The sequence below is a fragment of the Hyperoodon ampullatus genome, assembly GCF_949752795.1.
Source record: "Hyperoodon ampullatus genome assembly, chromosome: 2".
In the NCBI taxonomy this organism is placed as follows: Eukaryota; Metazoa; Chordata; class Mammalia; order Artiodactyla; family Ziphiidae; genus Hyperoodon; species Hyperoodon ampullatus.
In genome coordinates, this window is record NC_136915.1 from 89424903 (window position 1) to 89446458 (window position 21556).

At 37.7% G+C, this 21556-nt stretch overlaps 1 protein-coding gene across 1 annotated transcript in view; it reads right to left on the minus strand.

Moving 5' to 3' along the window:
• Positions 1 to 21556, minus strand: part of FRRS1 (ferric chelate reductase 1) — a gene marked incomplete at both ends in the record, with an annotated part of 49475 nt that overhangs the window by 13293 nt on the left and 14626 nt on the right. The window contains 3 exons of the mRNA XM_079725194.1: positions 12246 to 12393; positions 13565 to 13663; positions 19642 to 19824. Coding sequence (XP_079581320.1) covers positions 12246 to 12393; positions 13565 to 13663; positions 19642 to 19824 — 430 coding nt within the window. The remainder of the gene's footprint in view (positions 1 to 12245; positions 12394 to 13564; positions 13664 to 19641; positions 19825 to 21556) is intronic.

Here is a 21556-nt window from a genome sequence, read left to right on the forward strand (position 1 = left end):
CCCTCCTTTCTTTCCTTTCTTTCCATCCTTCCTCCCTCCCTCCTTTATTTCTTTCTTCCTTCCTTCCTTACTTCCCTTCTTCCTTTCTTTCAATCTCTCTTTCTTTCTTCTACTAATTATTTCTTTCTACTTTTTCTCACTGTTATTCTGAGCCGGGTGGATGAAAGGCTCTTGGTGCTGCAGCCAGGAGTTAGTGCTGTGCCTCTGAAGTGGGAGACCCAACTTCAGGACACGGGTCCACAAGAGACCTCCCAGCTCCACATAATATCAAGCAGCGAAAATCTCCCAGGGATCTCCATCTCAACACCAGCACCCAGCTTCAGTCAACGACCAGCAAGCTACAGTGCTGGTCACCCTATGCCAAGCAACTAGCAAGGGAGGAACACAACCCCACCCATTAGCAGAGAGGATACCTAAAAACATAATAAGGCCACAGGCACCCCAAAACACACCACCAGACGTGGACCTGTCCACCAGAAAGACAAGATCGAGCTTCAACCACCAGAACACAGGCATTAGTCCCCCCCACCAGGAAGCCTACACAACCTACTGAAACAACCTTAGCCACGGGGGACAGACACCAAAAACAACGGGAACTACGAATCTGCAGCCTGCAAAAAGGAGACCCCAAACACAGTAACATAAGCAAAATGAGAAAGCAGAAAAACACACAGCAGGTGAAGGAGCAAGATAAAAACCTACCAGACCTAACAAATGAAGAGGTAATAGGCAGTCTACCTGAAAAAGAATTCAGAATAATGATAGTAAAGCTGATCCAAGATTCTATTTCCCAGATCCAAAATCTTGGAAATAGAATAGACAATATGCAAGAAACAGTTAACAAGGACCTAGAAGAACTAAAGATGAATCAAGCATCGATTAAAAACACAATAAATGAAATGAAAAATACTCTAGATGGGATCAATAGCAGAATAACTGAGGCAGAAGAACGGATAAGTGAGGTGGAAGATAAAATAGTGGAAATAACTGATGCAGAGAAAAATAAAGAAAAAAGAATGAAAAGAACAGAGGACAGTCTCAGAGACCTCTGGGACAACATTAAACGCACCAACATTCGAATTATAGGGGTTCCAGAAGAAGAAGAGAAAAAGAAAGGAACTGAGAAAATATTTGAAGAGATTATAGTTGAAAACTTCCCTAATATGGGAAAGGAAATAGTTAATCAAGTCCAGGAGGCACAGAGAGTCCCATACAGAATAAATCCAAGAAGAAATACGCCAAGACACATATTAATCAAACTGTCAAAAATTAAACACAAAGAAATCATATTAAAAGCAGCAAGGGAAAAACAACAAATAACACACAAGGGAATCCCCATCAGGTTAACAGCTGATCTCTCAGCAGAAACTCTACAAGCCAGAAGGGAGTGGCAGGACATAATTAAAGTGATGAAGGAGAGAAACCTGCAACCAAGATTACTCTACCCAGCAAGGATCTCATTCAGATTCGATGGAGAAATTAAAACGTTTACAGACAAGCAAAAGCTGAGAGAGTTCAGCACCACCAAACCAGCTTTACAACAAATGCTAAAGGAACTTCTCTAGGCAAGAAACACAACAGAAGGACTATACCTACAATAACGAACCCAAAGCCATTAAGGAAATGGGAATAGGAACATACATATCAATAATTACCTTAAATGTAAATGGACTAAATGCTCCCACCAAAAGACACAGAGTGGCTGAATGGATACAAAAACAAGACCCATATATATGCTGTCTACAAGAGACCCACTTCAGACCTAGAGACACATACAGATTGAAAGTAAGGGGATGGAAAAAGATATTCCATGCAAATGGAAATCAAAAGAAAGCTGGAGTAGCAATTCTTATATCAGACAAAATAGACTTTAAAATAAAGACTATTAGAAGAGACAAAGGAGGACACTACATAACGATAAAGGGATCGATCCAAGAAGAAGATATAACAATTGTAAATATTTATGCACCCAACATAGGAGCACCTCAATACATAAGGCAAATACTAACAGCCATAAAAGGGGAAATCGACAGTAACACAATCATAGTAGGGGACTTTAACACCCCACTTTCACCAATGGACAGATCATCCAAAATGAAAATAAATAAGGAAACACAAGCTTTAAATGATACATTAAACAAGATGGACTTAATTGATATTTATAGGACATTCCACCCAAAAACAACAGAATACACATTTTTCTCAAGTGCTCATGGAACATTCTCCAGGATAGATCATATCTTGGGTCACAAATCAAGCCTTGGTAAATTTAAGAAAATTGAAATTGTATCAAGTATCTTTTCCGACCACAATGCTATGAGACTAGACATCAATTACAGGAAAAGAGCTGTAAAAAATACAAACACATGGAGGCTAAACAATACACTACTCAATAATGAAGTGATCACTGAAGAAATCAAAGAGGAAATTAAGAAATACTTAGAAACAAATGACAATGGAGACACGACGACCCAAAACCTATGGGACGCAGCAAAAGCAGTTCTAAGGGGGAAGTTTATAGCAATACAATCCCACCTTAAGAAACAGGAAACATTTCGAGTAAACAACCTGACCCTGCACCTAAAGCAATTAGAGAAAGAAGAACAAAAAACCCCCAAAGTTAGCAGAAGGAAAGAAATCATAAAGATCAGATCAGAAATAAATGAAAAAGAAATGAAGGAAACGATAGCAAAGATCAACCAAACTAAAAGCTGGTTCTTTGAGAAGATAAACAAAATTGACAAACCATTAGCCAGACTCATCAAGAAAAGAAGGGAGAAGACTCAAATCAGTAGAATTAGAAATGAAAAAGGAGAAGTAACAACTGACACTGCAGAAATACAAAAGATCATGAGAGATTACTATAAGCAACTCTATGCCAATAAAATGGACAACCTGGAAGAAATGGACAAATTCTTAGAAATGCACAACCTGCCAAGACTGAATCAGGAAGAAATAGAAAATATGAATAGACCAATCACAAGCACTGAAATTGAAACTGTGATTAAAAATCTTCCATCAAACAAAAGCCCAGGACCAGATGGCTTCACAGGCGAATTCTATCAAACATTTAGAGAAGAGCTAACACCCATCCTTCTCAAACTCTTCCAAACAATATCAGAGGAAGGAACACTCCCAAACTCATTCTACGAGGCCACCATCACCTTGATACCAAAACCAGGCAAGGATGTCACAAAGAAAGAAAACTACAGGCCAATATCACTGATGAACATAGATGCAAAAATGCTCAACAAAATACTAGCAAACAGAATCCAACAGCACATTAAAAGGATCATACACCATGATCAAGTGGGGTTTATTCCAGGAATGCAAGGATTCTTCAATATACGCAAATCAATCAATGTGATACACCATATTAACAAGTTGAAGGAGAAAAACCATATGATCATCTCAATAGATGCAGAGAAAGCTTTCGACAAAATTCAACACCCATTTATGATAAAAACCCTGCAGAAAGTAGGCATAGAGGGAACTTTCCTCAACATAATAAAGGCCATATATGACAAACCCACAGCCAACATTGTCCTCAATGGTGAAAAACTGAAACCATTTCCACTAAGATCAGGAACAAGACAAGGCTGCCCACTCTCACCACTCTTATTCAACATAGTTTTGGAAGTTTTAGCCACAGCAATCAGAGAAGAAAAGGAAATAAAAGGAATCCAAATTGGAAAAGAAGAAGTAAAGCTGTCACTGTTTGCAGATGACATGATACTATACATAGAGAATCCTAAAGATGCTACCGAAAAACTACTAGAGCTAATCAATGAATTTGGTAAAGTTGCAGGATACAAAATTAATGCACAGAAATCTCTGGCATTCCTGTACACTAATGATGAAAAATCTGAAAGTGAAATCAAGGAAACACTCCCATTTACCATTGCAACAAAAAGAATAAAATATCTAGGAATAAACCTACCTAAGGAGACAAAAGACCTGTATGCAGAAAATTATAAGACACTGATGAAAGAAATTAAAGATGATATAAATAGATGGAGAGATATACCATGCTCCTGGATTGGAAGAATCAATATTGTGAAAATGACTCTACTACCCAAAGCAATCTACAGATTCAATGCAATCCCTATCAAACTACCACTGGCATTTTTCACAGAAGTAGAACAAAAAATTTCAAAATTTGTTTGGAAAAACAAAAGACCCCGAATAGCCAAAGCAATCTTGAGAACGAAAAACGGAGCTGGAGGAATCAGGCTGCCTGACTTCAGACTATACTACAAAGCTACAGTAATTAAGACAGTGTGGTACTGGCATAAAAACAGAAAGATAGATCAGTGGATCAGGATAGAAAGCCCAGAGATAAACCCACGCACATATGGCCAACTTATCTTTGATAAAGGAGGCAGGAATGTACAGTGGAGAAAGGACAGCCTCTTCAATAAGTGTTGCTGGGAAAACTGGACAGGGACATGTAAAAGTATGAGATTAGATCATTCCCTAACACCATACACAAAAATAAGCTCAAAATGGATTAAAGACCTAAATGTAAGGCCAGAAACTATCAAACTCTTAGAGGAAAACATAGGTAGAACACTCTATGACATAAATCACAGCAAGATCCTTTTGGACCCACCTCCTAGAGAAATGGAACTAAGAACAAAGATAAACAAATGGGACCTAATGAAACTTCAAAGCTTTTGCACAGCAAAGGAAACCATAAACAAGACCAAAAGACAACCCTCAGAATGGGAGAAAATATTTGCAAATGAAGCAACTGACAAAGGATTAATCTCCAAAATTTATAAACAGCTCATGCAGCTCAATAGCAAAAAAACAAACAACCCAATCCAAAAATGGGCAGAAGACTTAAATAGGCATTTCTCCAAAGAGGATATACAGACTGCCAACAAACACATGAAAGAATGCTCAACATCATTAATCATTAGAGAAATGCAAATCAAAACTACAATGAGATATCATCTCACACCAGTCAGAATGGCCATCATCAAGAAATCTAGAAACAATAAATGCTGGAGAGGGTGTGGAGAAAAGGGAACACTCGGGCCTCCCTGGTGGCGCAGTGGTTGAGAGTCCGCCTGCCGATGCAGGGGATACGGGTTCGTGCCCCGGTCTGGGAGGATCCCATATGCCGCGGAGCGGCTGGGCCCGTGAGCCATGGCTGCTGAGCCTGCGCATCCGGAGCCTGTGCTCCGCAACGGGAGAGGCCACAACAGTGAGAGGCCCGCATACCACAAAAAAAAAAAAAAAAAAAAAAAAAAAAAAAAAAAGGGAACACTCTTGCACTGCTGGTGGGAATGTGAATTGGTACAGCCACTATGGAGAACAGTATGGAGGTTCCTTAAAAAACTAAAAATAGAACTACCATATGACCCAGCAATCCCACTACTAGGCATATACCCTGAGAAAACCATAATTCAAAAAGAGACATGTACCAAAATGTTCATTGCAGCTCTATTCACAATAGCCCGGAGCTGGAAACAACCTAAGTGTCCATCATCGGATGAATGGATAAAGAAGATGTGGCACATATATACAATGGAATATTACTCAGCCATAAAAAGAAACGAAACTGAGCTATTTGTAATGAGGTGGATAGACCTAGAGTCTGTCATACAGAGTGAAGTAAGTCAGAAAGAGAAAGACAAATACCGTATGCTAACACATATATATGGAATTTAAAAAAAAAAAAAAATGTCATGAAGAACCTAGGGGTAAAACGGGAATAAAGACACAGACCTACTTGAGAATGGACTTGAGGATATGGGGAAGGGGAAGGGTAAGCTGTGACAAAGGGAAAGAGAGGCATGGACATATATACACTACCAAACGTAAGGTAGATAGATAGTGGGAAGCAGCCGCAGAGCACAGGGAGATCAGCTCGGTGCTTTGTGACCGCCTGGAGGGGTGGGATGGGGAGGGTGGGAGGGAGGGAGATGCATGAGGGAGGGGATGTGGGAACAGATGTATATGTATGACTGATTCACTTTGTTATAAAGCAGAAACTAATAAAAAAAAAAAAAAAAATTTAAAAAAAAAAAAAAAAAAAAAAAAACACTGAAACCAAAATGAAGCCAACATGCACACAAACGCACAGAATCCTATGACCATACACCAAAATCATTTATGAATATAGATGTGAAAAGCTTAAATAAAATATTGGTGAATTAAATCAATTATGCAATAATAAGAATAATAAGACATGACTTTCATCCCAGGAAAGTGAGGACTGTTCACCATTCAGAAATCTACAAAAGTAATGATAAACATCAGCACACATCCATGACATGAACTCTTTGTAACATTAGGAACAGAATATTTCCTAAACACAATAAAATATATCCACCAGAAAAATACAACAAATACGACACGACACTGAATATCAGAAGCATTCCCATCAAAATCAGGGATAAGATAAGAATACTTGCCATATCACCACTGCCATTCCACATTTTTCTGGGAGAAGTAAGCAAAGCAGTGAGACAAGGAAAGAAAGAAAATGAGGGCTACTATGCCTGTCATTATTTGCACAAGATATGATGTTTCATCTAGAAAATCCAAGACCATCAACTGGAAAACTAGGGGGCTACATTCAAGATAAGCATTCAAAAATCAGTAACTTTCCAATACACCAAAAAATTTAGAATATGTAAGAAAAAATAATCCCATTCACAATAGTTTGTATTAGAAATCTATAAAATACATAGGAACAAAGTAACAAAAATAAATAAGCCCTACAGGAAGATATGAAAAAAACCACAGGATCTGAATAAATGGAATATCCCAGTATATTCCTGGATAGGAAGACTCAAGGACATTGATTATTCCACAAATTAATCTAAAATTTCATTTCAATTCCAGTCATAACTCCAATAGGATTTTTAATGAAATTTGATAAATCATTTCTGAATTTTATCTAGAAGAGCCGATACACAAGGAAGAGGCAAGAATTCCTGAATTCCTGAAAAAGAAGGCTAGGAGGGGTATCATGCTTTATCAAAATTCACAACCTATTATTAAGGTATAGTCATTTCAACCAGTGCAGTAATAGACAAACAGATCACTGGAAGAATAAACTATAAACAATTTGATTTACTGAAAGATTTTTAGCGTATGATAAAAAGGCTTTTGAAACAGTAGAGATAAAATGGACTATTCAAAAACTGGTGTTTGGACACCAGGTTATTCATTTGGTGAACTATTATATCATGGCTTGTTATTACAGAGAAGATCACAGATAAAGCAGAAAATGAGAAGAGTTTTATATCATGAACACCTAGAGACCTGTGTCAAGAAGAAAGAGACAATAACTATCAGAAGCTACAAAAATGTCAAAAAGAAAAGAATGAAAAAAACTATTGAAAATGACAAGAAACGCACTGAAGAATCTAAAAATACTGTATTAGTAGAGTGGTAGTGATAAAAACCAGACCACATTCCTGACAGCCTGAGAGTCAAGTTGGAAGAAAAGTGTTTTTAAACTCTGATTCACCATGGAGCCATGAGCTAAGATGAACTTAACCTTCATTAAAGCAGAAGTCCATTAAAATTTTGAAGTTCCACTGTATGGCTCCATTATAATTTAGGCGTTATGCTCTAAGGAACGTTGGGTTCATGTGTAGTACAGGGCTCTACAGTATTATTCCTAAATTGTCAAAATAACAGGTCATGTGATAACAGGGTCTCTACTTCATTAATTATTTAAATTGGTAGATTTCCAAATTGGGAATTACTTATTCACCCAAGTGAGTTCTATCTTTCAGTTCAAACACTCAGCATTTCACATGACTGATTATTTCATGATAGGATAAAGTCAGCTTTCTGGGGGCAAAACAGCAGTTAGAAAAAGGTTTTAAATTGGTTTTACTAAATATGACAGTACTTTCAACTCTCAATTATCTTTAGTTTGCTTCTGACCCCTCTTCCTAGGTGACTTCTCCCATTGTGGGCCATTTCTCAACATTTTCTTTTTAAAGGAAAATACATATCTTGTTTCTTTTCATTGATCAGGTCTGTAAATGTGTGCTGAAAAAAAATCAAAGTTTATTTATAAACAGAATAATTTACTCACAGAGAAGGTTTTTCCTCACTGACTTTGTGTAATGCATTAATTCCATATGTCACCAATGGATTTCACCAGCCTTGTTTACAAGGGAATCGGGTAAAAATGTATACTATTTTGTTTGCTGCATTTAGTAGACATGAATGTTTAATAGTTATTAAATTGTGGTATAAAGAAATGTGACAATATTCAGGTATCTGCTTTCTGAACGTTTCAAATTCCAATCTATGAGCATTGTTGACACCCAGAGAAGAGAATAAAATTACCTGTGAAAGGGTGAAAAAAAAACTCAGCAGTTAGAAAAAGAATAGAAAGATAATTATGTGCTAGCTTACAGCAAAAATAAGGATAACATGGAAAATTAGCAGAAAATGAAAACCTGAAAAGTTATCTGAAATCTGAAAATGTTAAGCAATTTCCCCTGTATTTTAGTTTTGATCATTTTTGCTGAATCACTTTTGCATATTTGGATGAAGAAAGTAGTTAATTTTTCTATTTTTACTAATAATGTAGCATCCTTCAGAGCTTGGCATAGTCTTTAAGAATCATCTGAATCATCTGACTCACCATGGTGTTCCCTCTGACCTTCAGTCTGCCAGTAAACAGTGCCTCCTGAGCATCAGGTTTGCCCAGGACGACCTCATTCTACATTAACATGGGTTACAGAGATTATATGATTGCTTTGAAAAATGGTTTCAACCTCACAAAGTCTCACTGCTTTTAAGCAGTGCGCAGCATATAAATGATCCACATACATATGACTAGATAACAGAAGCGACAGTTGATTTATGTGGTAACTGTACTTTGTTCCCCAATACAAGGGAACTAGAAAGTGAATTCCCTGAAGCGGTAACGTTTAGATGTGGGGTTTTTTTGTTTTTTTGTTGCTTTGCACTCCACCAGTTAAAAAAAAAAATTGGGGGCTTCCCTTGTGATGCAGTGGTTAAGAATCCGCCTGCCAACACAGGGGACACAGGTTTGATCCCTGGTCCGGGGATATCCCACATACCGTGGAGCAGCTAAGCCCGAGCGCCACAACTACTGAGCCTGTGCTCTAGAGTCCACGAGCCACAACTACTGAGCCCACATGCCACGACTACTGAAGCCCGCGTGCCTAGAGCCTGTGCTCCACAGCAAGAGAAGCCATGACAATGAGAAGCCCGCACACCGCAAAGAAGAGTAGTCCCCTCTCGCCGCAACTAAAGAAAGCCCACGTGCAGCAACAAAGACCCAACATGGTCAAAAAAAACAAAATAAATAAATTTTTAAAAAAACAAAAATGAGTCTGTGACATATGTATATTTTTGTTAATAAACGTATTTATGTACTATTGTTTTAACACATTATGAACACTATTAAAATAGAAAATTTTAGTGAGATAAAATAAATCTAAGAAAAAAGTTCTGGTATTGTTTTCTATATCCCCTGGACTACATTACAATACGTACACCTTCGTTGGAAGAACATTGTCCTAGAGCAGTAAGTTATCGAACCACAGTATACAGAACAATTACCTGAAATGCTTGTTAAAATGTGGATTCCAAGCACAAACAACAGAGATTCCGTGAGTGTGGGATGGAGCTCAGGAACCTGCCTTTTGAGCAGTCATTCCAAATGGTTCTGAAGCAGGTTATTTGAGCCCCATGTTTTGGGAAACACCACAAAAGACAAGGTAGAGATTCTCCCTACCATGCCACGAGCACAGCAACACCAGCAGGAAAGGGAGATAAAACAGTGCTCTATTCTGCACATGAATCGTCCACGAACTAGGTTTTTCCAGGAAAATGTTAGAACTATTACTTAACATATTGTTTCTATCAGAAAATGCATTCCAAGTTCTACAATGCTGGCCTAAGAAGAAATTTTTGGCATCACCATACACCTAAAACCACACATAATTTATTGCACAACAGAATTCACCCATTTAAATGACTGCTTTTCTTTTAAAGTATTTTAAAGTACAAATGCAAACTGTTAAAATCTCCTAGCAATTTGTCATCCATTCAAGTCAGTAATCATTTATGGAGCACCTATAACATGTTGGGCACAAAAGGAAGCAGTTTGATATGATGAAAAGGGCACAACTCTTGTAACTGCAACAGAGTTGGGTTTAATTCCTGACTCTGCTACTTGTTTGATTTTGAACAAGTTACTTCACCGCTCTAGGCTCCAGTTCTCTTATCTCTACAATGGGCAACATAATATCTATTTACAAAGTTTCTGTGGGAAATAAATGAGATATATGTAATATACAATAAGTGATAGCTGCAATAATAACAATAAGACAATAAACTGCATTTTAGTAATATTTGTTTAAAAATGCAAATATTTGACCTACTCCTTAAAAATTCGTTTCCTACATTTCCCATGTTAGAAAGTGAAACACCTGGGCTCTGAGGTCAAAGAGTTTAGGTTCAAATTCCAACTCTACCATTTACTTGTCTGGGCAAATGACTTAACCTCCCTAAGCCTGTTTCCTGCCAGATAAAATAAGGTTAATAATAGTACATATCTTATGTAGGTTTCTATGAAGATAAAAATGAAAACCTTAATGATAGTGCTGAGCCAGCAACTGGCACTCATTAAGTACTAAGCAATTTTTGCTCATTATTATCATTTAACCAGGAAATTATTTCCAGCTACATTTGCTGTTGCTGGTGCAAGTAAGAATACATGATTTGACTAAGATAACCAAACATATCATCCACAACTAAAGCTGCAAATATTCCTAAATTTTCTCTAACACTGAGTTGATATTTTGTCCTGCTTTAAAACCTTTTGAATCCCTACTTTACTTATAGTACAAAATTTAAACCACATGATAGACTATAAACTACTATATATAAAATAGATAAACAACAAGGTCCTACAGCATAGCACAGGGAACTGTATTCAATATCTTGTAACAAACTATAATGGAAAAGAATCTGAAAATGTATATATATCTGAATCACTTTGCTATACACCAAAAACTAACACAACATTGTAAATCAACTATACTTCAATTAAAAGTAAACCACATGAGGGCTTCCCTGGTGGCACAGTGGTTAAGAGTCTGCCTGCCGATGCAGGGGACATGGGTTTGTGCCCCAGTCCGGGAAGATCCCACATGCCGGGGAGAGGCTGGGCTCGTTAGCCATGGCCACTGAGCCTGCGCGTCCAGAGCCTGTGCTCCACAACGGGAGAGGCCACAACAGTGAGAGGCCCGCGTACCACAAAAATAAATAAATAAATAAACCACATGATAGAATACGCAAGGCTTTTCACAGTTCTGCCTGTACCACATTTCTGTTCCTCCTCCTCCTTTACCTCACCCCCATCCTTCCATTCTATATGCTCAGCTTTTCACCATTTTCAAAATAGGCCATATGCTCAAAGTTTGGAGGTAGTATTATCTCCAGGGAGATAAGGCACTAAATATTACACTACCCTGGCATTTCCTGCAGTTCTTCAGAATATCATTAGCCAAGACCTTAAATAAAATCTAATTATTCTTATCAATATGTGTTGCAGCACCTACCAGGGCAGTCTTAAGTATAAACTAAACATTCAAACTCATAAAACTACCTTAGGCTACACTTGGCATCAGGCTGATTGAGAAAGATGTGGGACAGGAAACACAGCACACCTGCAGGGCACCATGAGGCATTCTTTTTCAAAGGGAGGTCCTGTGGAAGCTTACTCAGCTGTCCTGGAGCTATTCTCTTTACCCCTCTCTACCTCCCTGGAGAAAGCTCAGGTCCAAGGCGATGAGATTCATACTGGATAGGGCATCCACAAGAGCCAATATCTCCTGCAATAACCCCAAAGTCCTGCTTCTAGTATCCCTGCAAAGGATCTTCCAATGTCACTGCACTCAGGGAAGCCCAAAGACATGGCTTCTTACTAGATATTTACAGTTACTCCTGGTCCAAATGCAGTCTATCAGCCAGAAATCACTTTTATCATAAGCAGATTGCCTTATAACCCAGTAAACACTACCTTTACCTAGTTTCGAGGGGAACAAAGCTAGAAGGTCAACCAAAGTCAAATTGTCAGTCAAAAATGGAAGAGGGTTTAATAACTCTTTACTCACAAATGTATATTTTAAAAAAGAGCAATTACCATAGTCTCTCCAAAAAAGGAGGGAAAGGAATAAAGTGAGTGAAAAAAACTTAAAAAGGTAGTTTTTTATCAATATACTTACCATCATCAGCTGCACCATCTGCTAGAAATATGTAGTAGCTTGCATTTAGATCAAATCTATTCTTAACCCCAGGAAGGGTAATGTTTCTTCTGAAAGAACACTGCATAACACCATCCGCCAACCTCCAAGCCATATCCTCAAGAGGATCCTGCAAACACATACAATAGGCCTTCTCAGCACTCTCCAAAGATTTGCTAAAAATAAGATATGATCAAAATCCTGACCTGTTCAATTTCCTTTCCCTAAGTTCCCCTGTGCATGTTTTGTCTGCAGTGTCATTGTTTTCCCTCTTCCTCTTTGAAGAGTATAAGAAACATATTCTCCCAGTTTATTTGTCTTTATCCCACTTGGCAAAGATAGTATTTTTACTACCTAGGATAGAAACTTTGGCAGATGTACTAACTTCATCTGGCCACTAATATACAATCAACAACACTGAAGAAACACTTAGCAAGTAATACTCTAGTGGCCAAAATGCAACATGCAACTGGGGAGAAGTTCCAACCCCACGAGAAAGCTATGCAGAGAACATAACATGTCATTAGATGATAGCTACTGCTCCATCAGAGCTCATTTGCTTGTCAGTTGTCATGTGAAAATGACACTTCTCTACCAGAAATAGGCCATCTTTGGCACAGGTGCCAACAACAGGCTCTTAAGACAATTGCCCAAGGCACTGAACCAGTACCTACCATATGTGCACCTCTTTCTCACCAATCAAGTAATTCTGTGTCACTTACATAAGCCTCTTAAAAATCTGTCTGTAAGTTTTTGAAAAGGGGCTGATGCTTTGACCCTCTTAATAAACCATAAAATATTTTTTGTAAGATGCATTAAAAAAAGGATTTAAGTAACACAAGCAAGAATTCATCTTTTCCTCAAAGAGAAACTTTTCTTATCCTTTCTAAAGCATAGAAAAGGGGCACAGTATCTGTAGTTAATACTGTACTATATACTGGAAATTTGCTAAGAGAGTAGATTTCAGGTGCTCTTATCACAAAGAAAAAGTAACTATGTGAGGCAATGGATACATTTATTAGCTTTACTCTAGTAATCATTTCACTATGTAGAAGGATATCAAAACATCATGTTGTACACCTTAAATATATACAATTTACATATATATATGTTAAAAATAAAACGCAGAAAGGCTTCTCCCAGATTATAATAAGAGAGGAACCCTGCTGCCAGGCCCCTGCTTGGTCTCTGCTGCTAACTGCAGGTTTGGAAGCTATCTTGCAGCATAGCCATGCCACTGTCAGCCACATAGCCAGAAGGTGGACGGGCCAGATGGAGATTCTCAGAATTTTCACACCTACCCTGGAGTCCATTACAGGGTGACTTCGCCCTGTCAGATGGGAAGGTTGTATGTGTACAGTCTGATCTTCAAGAATACACACATAAGCATCATCATCACCCTGAAAAACAATTGCAAATGAGAACAGGTTCAAGGGAATTTCATTTCTTTAAAAAAAAAAAAAGTCTCTGAGGCTTCCCTGGTGGTCCAGGGGTAAAGAATCCGGCTTCCAATGCAGGGGATGTGGGTTCAATCCCTCGTCAGGGAACTAAGATCTCACATGCCACAGGGCAACTAAGCCCACGCGCCAGAACTACTGAGCTTGTGCGCCTCAACGAGAGAGCCCACGTGCCAGGGCCCACACGCTCTGGAGCCCGTGTGCCACAACTAGAGAAAGAAAACCCTCATGCCATAACTAGAGAGAAGCTCACACGCTGCAACTACAGAGAGAAGCCTTCGAGCCACAACGAGGACCCAACGCATCCAAAAAAATAAAAAAGTCCCTAATGTTATCAAATAGTATTTGATGCTTTTAAAACATAATTTACTGACTCAATCTTAAAACGATACCACAAATTCTAAAGAATTGGCTGTCTGATATATTAATTAAAAATGACTGTTATCATGCAAAAGCAATAAAATTTCAGTGTATTAAAATAGACATATAACATGGTTATATGCCCATAACCCATCACCAATTGAACACCACTGTTAATGCTTTTGTATATATTCATCCAAACCTATTTGTATTTATAACCTATTTTTCTCCCCAAATGGGAAAATATAAAGTTTTGTTACCTTTTTCACTGAACTTTTCATAAACATTGCTCTGGATATTTATTTGTAAATAAATGTGCTACAATTTTCATAACTGTAAGTGCACTGCATTATATTGGATTTTGGGGGGTAACTTTTAAGATGTAAGATACTATAATCAAATATTGCTAATATTGTACACACTTAATAGATTTACTACTGCATATTGAAACCACAATATCTGAGCTCAAGGGGGCATTCCTTGTCAGTCTAATTCTTATCTATCCTTTAATCTCCAACATTCCTTAGCTCTAAAAATTAAATCTAATTTAAAGTGACTATCGGAGGGCAGACTGCATCTTTAAAGCACATTTAAGTCATGGTACAAAAGAATAATCTGGATTTTAAATTCTTGTGTATAGTTTTGGTTCCTTCATCTATTCTAAATTCCTCTCCATAAACTATCTAACAAGGTCTTTTATGTGCTTTAGTCACTAAACTCCTTAAACAAGATCCAAGACTAACCAGTTATGATTTAAATTTTGCTATAAATACCAATGATATTCTAACACGTTTTAAATTTATTTTTTAAAGTTCCAGTTTTAACTCTCAAGTACATAACCTTAGCAAAGAAATTATTCCCTGTTACACATCTTATATTCAAATCAGAATTAGTGCAACTCAAGATAAGAAACTTGTAGTTGTCATAATTTAAACCGCTACACACTACAGCTCACAGACCAACTTCAGCCTGATGCCTGTTTTTGTACAGGCCACAGGCTGAGGATGGTGCTTACATATCTAAATGTTTCTTTTTTAATTAAAAGAATAATATTTCATGACAAGTAAAAATATATTAAATCCAAATTTCAGTGTTTATAAATAAAGTTTTATTGGAATACAGCCACCAACTTACGGATAATCTACAGCTGCTTTAGCGCTATCACACCAGAATTGAGTAGCTGCAACAGAGACCATATGGCCCACAAATTCCAAAGTGGTTGCTATCTGGACCTCTGCAGAAAAAGTTGGCTGATCTCTGATTTAAACAAACAATGTGTGTTTTCTAGAATGTTTATCATCAATGAGGTGTAGGAATTTTCTTGTTATTTAAAACAAAATTTAATATAACAAAATGGTTGATTTTGAGGCAAACTGATGATAAGAAGTCAACTGAGTCATTAAGGCAGACCTCCCAAATACTGGAGAGGATGACAGCGATGGAGAAGAGGTAACTCTCAATTCTCACTACTCTACAATGAGGGTAAGAGAAGGTGCTATGACAACCTTAGGCTCCAGGCAGCTGTAGAAACCCCAGATTTGGAGCATGGAAGGACACACATGAGAAGCTTCAACCAAATCCCTGAATTGGACAGAACTTCTTACCCCCGTTTGTTCCTCTCATTCCAGCATTTAGAATGCACTCTATGAGAAAATATCATGTGGAGGAAATAAAGATGACAACATAGTTCTTACAATCAAAGACTATGTTTTAATAGAGGAGACAGTTAAAATAGTACATGAAATATGATAAAACAGAGATTTAACCACAGTAGTATGGAAAGACAAATTAGGTAGGGCCAAAGGATTGAAAAGGCTTATCAGAAAAGATAGCATTAACTAGGCCTTAGAGAATAAAAAATATATGTGGATAAGGTAGAGCTGTGATTAAGGGAAAAGTTTTTCAAACTGAGGAACTTCTAGGACCAAAGATATAGAAATATAAAAAATATAGAGAAACTTTAGGAAACAGGTAGTTTTGTGAGCTAAAACATATACAGGGTAAGGCCAGAAATGGACTTTGAAGAGTTTTGAAACTATGCTAAAGAAAAAAATATTTTCCTATAACTACTAAAGGTTCACCTTACCTACTAAAGGCTTCTGGGGCTAGGATTGAGATTACCTTAAATGTGGTCAAAAACCACATTAACCTGAGTCTATTGTAAAAATTGTGGGACACTCTATAAAACAACTGGACTAAAAGAAAAAAGGTAGGGTATCCATTCTAAAGTAAAGGAGATTAAAGAGATATATCAGTAAAATGCATTGAGTGATAACTGATTAGTCTGTATCAGAAATTTTTAAAATATACATATACATATGACTTTACTGGGATAATTGGGGAAATCTGAATATAGGCTCTATTGCATAAAATTATTATATTATATATTGTGATAGCGATCTTATAGATAATTGTAGGAGAATATCCTTCTTGGGAAACACATGCTGCAAACTAGACTTAAAATGTCATGATATCTGCAACTTAATTTTCAAATAGTTCAGGGAAAAAATGTGTGTTAATACACAGTGAATAAGTCAATCTACACATACACTCACATACATACACACGGAGAGAGAGAGAGAGAGGGAGAAAGAGAGAGAGAAAACAACAAATGTAGGTGAAGGGCTTACTGGTGTTCATCGTACTAGTCTCTCAACTTTCATGTAGGTTTAAAGCTTTTCAAAACAAAAAGTTGGGGTGCGTGAGAGAAAGAAGCACCTGAAAGGTAAATAAAAAAGAAGAATCTAGGGCTTCCCTGGTGGCGCAGTGGTTGAGAGTCCGCCTGCCGATGCAGGGGATGCGGGTTCGTGCCCTGGTCCGGGAAGATCCCACACGCTGCGGAGCGGCTGAGCCCGTGAGCCATGGCCGCTAAGCCTGCGTGTCCGGAGCCTGTGCTCCGCAACGGGAGAGGCCACAACAGTGAGAGGTCCGCGTACCTCAGGAAAAAAAAAAAAAAGAATCTAAATCACAAACGAAGTTTCCTTGAACACCAGAGAAGATGGCGGCAGCAATGAATGAGATAGTTCATAAATTGCCCCAGACAGTATCTGAAAAGCAGCAAGAAATCGATAATAGTAGTTGCTTTTTTACTATTGTTGTTGATCATCAAAAATGGGAAACACAAAAGGACAGCAGGAGGGTAGATAATAAATTCAGTTTTACAGATGATGGTCTGTGTTGTCCAGAGCACTCAGCTGGAAGGGATCACCCAGCAGCTGGAAATTCCAATCTGGACACACACAAGAGAGGTCAGGACTGGGAACGTTCTGGAATTTGAGTGTTGAGAAATTATGTATAGAATAAGACAACCCTGGGCAGGGGAAGGCAGAGGACGGAAGCTAATGTCATGTATATACTTGAATACTCTATCTCATATAGCAAAATATCTGAGATGAGGAAGAGGTGTATACTTTGAATTTCAGTTAAAATTCAGATATTAGCAAGTCACTGCTAGCAAAAATATGGATAGTTGTACTTTCACCAATTTTAATGATGAGGTCTAATACCAAAACAACTGCTATCATTAATTTATAAACTAAATTGAAAAAGGTATAATTTAGTTTATCTAGTCAGTATTCATAACATCAGATACCTTCAGCCAGTATTTAAATTTACATTACATACTGATAAGAAATAGCAGGTCAAAAAAATATCCTAAAAATTTTAAAATAATCAAAAATAGAAACAACCACTTTAAAAACATTTTTGATGATGATTTATTTTACCCCCAATTTAGGCAAACAGGTGTACAGATGATTTTAATCATCAAATAGGATTTCTCTGTAAATCAACTGCACCTGCATAATTAAGTCTTTTTTATAAACATTGTTGATGAGTACTATACTAGAAACATAAGATTTCTAAGTAAGATAAATATATCTTGAATTAGAGATAAAGGTTTTTGTGTCATCTATGCCTACAACTTAGAAATAACTGGTCTACTTGCAGGCTCCTCATCACAACATTCACTGCAACAATACTGTCTTTTCCTCTGGCTGACAGATGTTATGTTACCAGAAAAGGAAATGTGTTAGTATATGTTTGCATGAAGTTTGGCTACAAAGTGACTAGAATATTTTCAATGAAGTGACTAGAACACATATCTAAATATGTACCCTACCTTAGACATGCACCTTAATGAAGCTACATACTTATTCCAACAAGGCTACCATTGTTAACCCTTGCTGGATTCATCTTCAGAGTTTCCTTCAGAGCCAGTTCCATTCACACAACAAGCCACCAACTTTCCTTATTGCTTTACAATCACATTTTATTTTTAACCCAGCCCCCTTATGCACCTTAGGCATAAGGTTCATTTTTGCCAGAATTGAGAATACCCAAAAGGATACGCTGTAGGTCTAAAGGTAATTACAAAAGGGAAATGGGCAAAATGTTTTGAACAATTGCAACATCATTTGAACAAGTATAAAATTTCCCATAAAAGCAACTTTAAAAAGGAAAGGGTCATAATTTATATGTTCTTTTTAGAAGCCGATGACATGTCTTCTATCTCATAGGTTTAAGGTATACCCTTTGTTGAATGAAAAAAGATAATGAGTGCATTCTGGAACTATATAGTAAAATATACAGGTCATATCATATATTGCAATGACATCCCCCTAAAACTGCAATATTTGCAGCCAGCGTAACAAGGACTTCCATGATTAGAGTGCACTTTGAAGGAAAATATTTGTTCTTCTATCACAGATTCTCAGAGTTCCTTTTCTCTTTTATTGAAATAATGATTTCCTTAAAAAGTGATGTTAAGTTTAAAACCTGACAGGAAGAAAACTCTCAAGAAAAGACTCCTTGCATTTGCTAATGTGGAAGTAAAAAGCCTTCTCCATTTGTAGCCATCCCCCTCCACAGCCAGCTCTGCTGGAACGGGACTGTCACATGTCCTGGCCTTTACACCCTTCTCCCCTCTCCCTGGGAAATCAGAACGCTAATGCAGAACTCTGCTCTTCCACACCACAGCACAAGGCTGCCACCTACAGAATCTTTTAATCCATTCAGCACTACCCAAGGAGAGGGAAAATCAGGTGAAAATAAATGCTGCCTTCTGTAGACCTGGTAAAGAATCCATTTATGCCTGGACATGCCAGGTTTAATTTTCTGTTTGGGAAATGTGCCGATGATGGGGGGCAAGAAGATCAGCAACCCATGCTGTCGTTGCTGGCCACTTGAGAAAACTAGGAGTTGAAAAGCATCACAAACAACATGAGATTTTATGCAGAGCAACTTTTTCTTAACTGCACTTCCTGTTTATCACAGAGATAGACAGACAGAGGTAGACAGATAAAGTGGCAAATCCACTGGAAATACAACTAACTTTCCTAAAATCCTAACTTTCCTCAGGACAGCCTTGTTCTTAGAGGTATGTAATTGCCAACTCAAAGCTGCTTAACTTAGAATCTAAGTTAGTTTCTCTGCCCTCCCTTCCCATTCCTCCCTTAAGTAAGATAATTTGACTCTGGAACAAACAGCTAAACTGCTACTGATGAGAGCTCACCCCAGTGACCCTCGTTTCATTACCACTTACGTAAGTGAGAGGTACAAACCATCCATCGGTCGTGAGAAAATGCAAAGGATAAATAGCCTTTACTGGGACCACTCATTTCAACCATCACTGACTTGGCATCTCGTGTGAAGGACAAGAAGACACAGGCAAGCTCTTTCTCTGGGTCACAGTTCAAAGGACTCCTAATACAGAACTTCTTGTTCCCACAATCTGAAGCACTGAACTAGAAAAATGACAGGGGAAAAAAGTCAATTATCAAACAGGCAGTTCATTTCCAATGACAGAAGAGCTACTACTTTGAAGTATGGGTTTTAATAAGAATACATTTTCATAATAAGGATTCAAGCAAGGGAACAAAGACACATCCCAAATTAGAAATTATCAAAGCAGTAGTTAGGTTGTGAACTTTTAAACTTAATTAATTTTAATTAAACTTTAGAAGACACAACATTAATTGGACTGTAATTATGCATGAGTATTAAAATCCCTTTAATACACAAAATAATTCATGTTAATTATGTTCTGGAGCAAAGTTTCTGGTAAATTTTGAGAATTTCTTAGGGAATACTTACGTTCACATTGACATTCTTGCCTAAAGGGTATCCTCTAGTTTTCAGAGATGGAATTTTTAAAAGCAAACAAACAAACCCTTAGCAAGTTTTATATTTAGATCCTGGACTCTGCTTCTAGAATTCAGGTTCAAATTTGACATTAAGATAATGTAAGAAAAAATGATTACTCCTATATATACCACCACTCCAAATAATAGTAAGAACAATTTAGTGGGGGAGAAACAAAAATAATCTACAATGATTTAATTCAGAGCTTCCTGGTATGGCAAATAAGAAAGAGTATTGAAAAATGTCAGCTCTACAATCTGACAGGGCAAACAAGCAGTTATCTTGTGTTAGAATGAGCTGTGACACGACATTTCAGAACAGAGCTAAACATTACTTTAAGTAACTAGATTTAATGGGAACTGTACAAAAAAACTCATTTCTTCTTCTACTCTACCAATACTTCTGGCCACCAAGTGGGTGTGGCTATTTCCCACACTAAGCAATTCTGCAGTTCTTTGGAGACATCAAGCTGTGTGTCCTACAATTCAATTCTGTTCTGATACTATCTACCTGAAGTTAGTGTCAGATCCCACAAGTGAAGGGCTCAGTCCCACAAGACTGCACCCACTTCAGATGCCAATTACAGATACCAATCACAAGCCCCAGGTTGTCACCTGTACTTCTGAATGGTCGGCCATAAATTGGAGGTTTCCAGCACCTAATCCTCAAGTTGGATAATTTAATAAAATGGCTCACAGAACTCAGGAAAATAGTTTACTTAGTAGGTTACCAGTTTATTACATTGATAAAAAGATAACAACCCAGGAACAGCCAGATGGAAGAGATGTGTAAAGCAAGGTATGTAAGGAAGGGGCACAGAACTTCTGAGGCACCTCCTTCCCAGCACCTCCATGTGGTCAGGAACCCAGGAGCTCTCTGAAACCCATATTTCTGGAATAATTATGGAGGCTCCATCACGTGGGCATGATGGATTTTTAAATCAATCAGCCTCTCTCCCTTTTCTGGAGAATGGGGGGAGGGGGCCTGAAAGCTGAAAGCTTCTAATCATGGCTTGGTTTTTTGGTGACCAGCCCCCATATGGGAGCCCACCAAGAGTCACCTCATTAGAACAAAAGATGCTCCCATCATCCAGGAAATTCCAAGGGATTTAACAGCTCTGTATCAGGAACTGGGGTCAAAGGCCAAATATTAACAGAAACCAGGCAGAGACTGTTTTATTTTTTTCCTTATTATTTCACAGGAACTTAAAGAGAAATCCTAGTAGATTGAAGAGAACAAGCCACGAGGAACTAGGAACCATGGGTTTTGATCTCTGCTCTCCCCTTTACTCCATCACGTTTGCTAAAGAACTTACTCTCTCAGGGTCTCTTTACC